This window comes from Merops nubicus, unplaced genomic scaffold (genome assembly GCF_000691845.1).
Source record: "Merops nubicus isolate BGI_N331 unplaced genomic scaffold, ASM69184v1 scaffold25681, whole genome shotgun sequence".
In the NCBI taxonomy this organism is placed as follows: domain Eukaryota; kingdom Metazoa; phylum Chordata; class Aves; order Coraciiformes; family Meropidae; genus Merops; species Merops nubicus.
In genome coordinates this window covers 482-5,113 of record NW_008590620.1, presented here as the reverse complement: position 1 = coordinate 5,113, position 4,632 = coordinate 482, and the positions used below count along the sequence as shown (strand labels likewise).

At 51.7% G+C, this 4,632-nt stretch overlaps 1 protein-coding gene across 1 annotated transcript; it reads right to left on the bottom strand.

Moving 5' to 3' along the window:
• Positions 1 to 394: 394 nt before the first annotated feature.
• On the bottom strand, positions 395 to 4,265 carry FAM83D (family with sequence similarity 83, member D). Its single transcript, XM_008950018.1, has 4 exons — positions 4,206 to 4,265; positions 2,629 to 2,796; positions 1,684 to 1,808; positions 395 to 1,358 (listed from the first exon to the last, which is right to left on the bottom strand). The coding sequence occupies exons 1-4, from the start codon at positions 4,263 to 4,265 to the stop codon at positions 395 to 397; spliced, it is 1,317 nt and encodes a 438-aa protein (XP_008948266.1).
• Between the last annotated feature and the right edge of the window lie 367 nt (positions 4,266 to 4,632).

Below are 4,632 nucleotides of genomic sequence, written 5' to 3'. Positions count from 1 at the left end.
ATAAAAGATAATATAAAAAAAATAGAGTACACCTTGATAGAAGCTAAATCTTCAAAGCCTCTCTGATAAGAGTCTCAGTTGGGCTGTTCTTGCCAAGTTTACATAACCTAAATGAGAGCATTTGCATCCTAGGAAGCAGCAGTAAGCCTTCTTTCCAGGTTCAACACCCCAAAGCTTCACCACTAATGCATCTAAAAGAGGCACATGCCAGTGGTTACAGTATCAACTCTTTTTATTGCTTCAATTGCATAGTCTAAAACCGTGCTGGAGCGTGACATACACGTGTAGTAAAAAAAACCCATAAAAGTGCTGGAAGTGGACAAATCAGCAGGTGCCAAGGGAGTGACACTTTGAGCCTGGAGCTTGTGTGCTCAGCATTCAGGGCAGCGACCCCCTATTTGTTCAGAGAGAAGAGGGAGACGTCCCGGAGGCTGCGCAGGCTGGCGCTGATGGCGCGCTGAGGATGAGGAGGATGATGATGCTGCTGCCCCAGGTTGGACCTCCCCGTGTACTGGGTCATGTAGCTTGTGGGCAGACGTCTCCTGCGGGACAGGATGTCCACCATGTGGCTGAGCTTCGACCTGATAGTGGAGTAGTGGAATTGCCTCTCTTTGTGCAGCTTTTGGAAACACTCTGCCCTGTGGCTGGAGGAATAGTCAAAGGAGCGCAGAGAGGAGAGGGAGCCGGTGGAGCTCGCAGCAGAGCACTGGGATGATGATGATGAAGACAGTGAGAGCAGACTGGATCTCCACACAGCCTCCCTGTCCAGGGCAGATCCTTCTTTGGCCAGCCTTCTGGGAGGCAGGGGTGTGTCCGTGCACCCCTCGTCCCCCGTCTGCGTCACCGCGGTCCTCAGCGGGACCGAGGTCTGGGTGCCCATCACCCTGGCAGTGACAGAGGCCTGGGTGGCAGCCTCGGCCACCACGGGGCTGGTCTGGGTGCCCACGTGGCACGTGGTCACCAGGGGCTCCTCTGCCCAGGGGCCTGTTTGAGTCGAGGTGCTTCTGTGTCCCACCACGGCCCCGTGAGGGCTGAGCCACTCCTCTTCAGGGAGAAACGACCTCAGCTCACAGGGCTGGCCTCCAGGAGTGTCTTCAGCCTCCTCTGGTTCTTTCAACAGCCTCTTTGGAGTGCTGGCTAGCCTGATAAATTCTGCTTTCCAGTTGCCTTCCGCAGTGTATTCTTCAGGGGACCTGCTCAGCAGGTGATCAAACATCCCACTGCTCCTGCAGCTGGGGGGGCTGATGGGCATCGACTGGGCATAAAGAATCCTGAACTGCAGGTCAAAGTGTTCAACCACCTGCCCCGACAACAGCAGCAAGTTGCTGCTGTTCAGCTTCCCATCGGACCAGGTGAAGCTGTGGAAGACAAACCCAGGTCCACAGTGAGGCCCCAGTGCTCCTCAATACAGTTACAAATGGCAAGACTCAGCTTAGGAGCTCCTAAAATCAATAAACTTCACACCCCTTCTTCAGGAAGAGCTCTGTTTAGCCACAGCCAACTGCTCTGCTAGCCCCAAGCTGTGTAAACCCATGTTCCAAAGCTGGTACCAGTTTTGGGCCAGCCCCACTGAGACCCAGCTAGCCCACTTGCCCTTGGCATTCATTAATGCCAGGCAAACAGCAAAGCCAACACATCCTTCTTGCAGCACCTCCACCAGGCACCAGCAGCCCCAGTACTTGCCTGTAGGAACCCGTTGTCACTCTGATGCAATCGATTAACATGAACTTCTCATGGACTTTCCCAACAATTTTGGCACCTGACCTCAGGTAGTATGTGCTCCCCGTGAGAGTTCGAACTCTCAACAGCTGTTTTGGAAAAGAAGGGGAAAAGTAACATCAGATTTTTAAGTTAGCTTCCAAAAAGTGTTAATTAGCAATCCTAGAAAAGAAATTAACTTCTTTACGTTGTCTACACACAGCACTAAATTTGTTACATCAGAAGAGTCTGTGGAGAGAAGGGCCAGTACTAACTAATTACTGCCCACAGAGCCTGGAGTGTTTCCTTATCCACAGACTCTGAGGTGAACTTAAACCTTTCCAAGCCCTAACAGTCCCATCAGCTGAGAGGCACCGAGCAGATCACCAGGGTCACATCACCCAAACCCCTTAAAGAGAAAAAGCAATTATGTGTTAGGAAAGAGCTGAGATGTTACCAGAGCTGCACCACCCGCCAGCTTCCCAGGTTTCTGTTTCCCTGAGCCAGCAGTTCCTGCAGCCAGAGAATAAAGCTGCTTAAATGTTGCAACAGTAAATGGTTGAAAATTGTTGCTTCCAGGGGACAGGGATCCCAGTGTGCACTCCACCCAGCACACAGGATTGTTGCTTTGCATGGCTGTGGCTCCCACAGGCAGGTCCCCTGGGGTAATAAATGTGCCTTTTCTGCATGGTTTTTGCCCTGTCTGTGAGCAGTTTCAGCTGGATTAGAAAGATGAAATCATATGATATTGAGCCTTGATCTTCAGGAGCTGAGAAGCATTTCAGAAAATCCCCTTTTAGACCAGTTAGCAAAGGGGCAGGACACTTTAATCTTTCAAGGGAATCTGATGTTTCATAGGAGGGTATCTTGGATATAAACAAACTGTCCCACAAAACCCAAACCCAAACCCCAGCCACATTTAGCACTTACACTTTCCTGCTCAGGACAAACTCCCAGATTCTTGCACATTTCCAAGAAATCCTGTACAGAGTCCTGGCCCAGAAGGATGTAGACAGGAACCTGGCGGTTCTTAAAGGCATCCTGAAGGTCACCAAAGATATCAATGTCTGTGAAGGAGTCCATCACAAGGGCAATCACCTGCCAGAGAATCAACAACACATCTTCAAGGGCTTTCTTTTTCACAGTGCCTCCCCCAAAGCTTTTCTCCTGCTGCTGTTTCCCAGGGCAGATGCACGTTTTGTCCTGCTGCCCAGGTCCTGGCACCTCACAAACCCCAACAGACCTTGTGTGGTGGGGAGGGAGAGCTGCCCCCCTGCAGGTTACCAAGACATAAGCTGGGTCTGTGGCAGCACGTGAGCTGAATGCACCCAAGAAGAGTCTGGAAATGCTGTATTTGGAGTTCCCACCCCTTCACAACAAACCCATCCCCTCAACTCCACAGTCCTTTACAGCAGGCAAGTCCTAAGACATGGTGACATGGCTCAGTGGGCCAAAGACAAGATGACAGCCCTGCATTTATGAAGTCTCCTCCAGAGCCACATCACACACCACTCCAGTGCTGGGTCCCCACCCTCCAGAGCCAGCAGCACACTCCTGTGTGGGGACACCAAGGCTTTGTGCCTTTGCTGTTCTGTCAGCCCAGCCTCAAGTGCTGTGGGGACCTGGCACCTGGTCCAGGAGGCACCCTGGGGAAACACTTCCCACAGAGCAGGGGAAGCTCTGCATTCCCCCCTCTGCCCTGCTCCCCAGGTAAGGGTGGAAATGACATGAATGATCTTCAGGAGCTGAGAAGCATTTCAGAAAATCCCCTTTTAGAGGAGTTCATCCCCCTGTGGATGAGTTCTTAGCTATAACACACAGCCATGGTGGTGTTTCCAGATAAAGTTAGTCTGTTCTTGGGCTTCTTACAGGCCTCCTGCACTTTCTCCACTCACTCACTCACTCATCTAAGAGGCAAAGAAAGGTAAGGAAAATAAGATGCTTTTGGCAAGACCAGGCAAGTAAGGATGTAACCCCTGGAAACAGAACAATTCACACTAAACCCCTTGGAATCCCTGGTGTCTTCTAAGGACGACTCAGCCAACAGCACATTTGGGTTCTAATCCCAGAATTAGGTGTACTTTCACTCAAAATGAATAAGAGCTGTGTTTGAGGAGAGAGAAAAGCTTTGCTCTCCTACATTCAGGGCAGCAGAGGTAAGGTAAGCACAGTGTCCCCTTTGCCACGCAGGTTAACTGCACTTCAGCAAGCTGAGAAGGAAGGAGCTCTGCAGCATCTGCAGTTCTGTTCCTCACATGAACCTGAGCAACTCAGAGAAGATTGAGCCACATCACACAGCATCTGAGGGGCAGTAGATTACAGGGGGTCAAAATTTCTCTCCATCCACATCCACAGAAACCCCCCCTGGATGCACACAGCCGTGGCAGGAAAAGCCCAACTGGGTGTGAGGGAGATTGGTGGGCAGCTACAAGCAAGGACATGACAAACAAGTACAGATTTTTGGAGAAACAGATGTTTTTTCCAGCCAGCAGCCTGGTCTCACCTACCTGATACAGATCCTTTGCTAACCGAGCTCCCTCTGTGCCCGTTTCTGGCCAGGAGCCCATCGTTCCTGTCACCACACGCCCCCCGAGGCTCTGCAGGCAGAGGGGCAGGGACAGGACTGGGCTGCTGGCTCGGGGTGTGCCCTGAGGAGCGTTGCAGGGTGGCTTCACCTGGCCACCCGCGGAGGAGAATACACATTTAAATCCCAGCCCAGCCAATGGCACGGCTGCTAAGGAGAAGGGCGGGTCCCTCCCGGGGGTTCCAGTCAGAGCCTGTACACCGAGGTAACACGAGGAGTCACACAGAGCAGTTAGGAGTTCCTACACCACGTTATTTTTATGCTTTACTCTCCATCAGGTCACAGCCAAAGAGGCCTTTTCTTGTGTCCCTTTAAGGGACAGTAGGAGGTTTCTGCAAGAAAATCTGGCC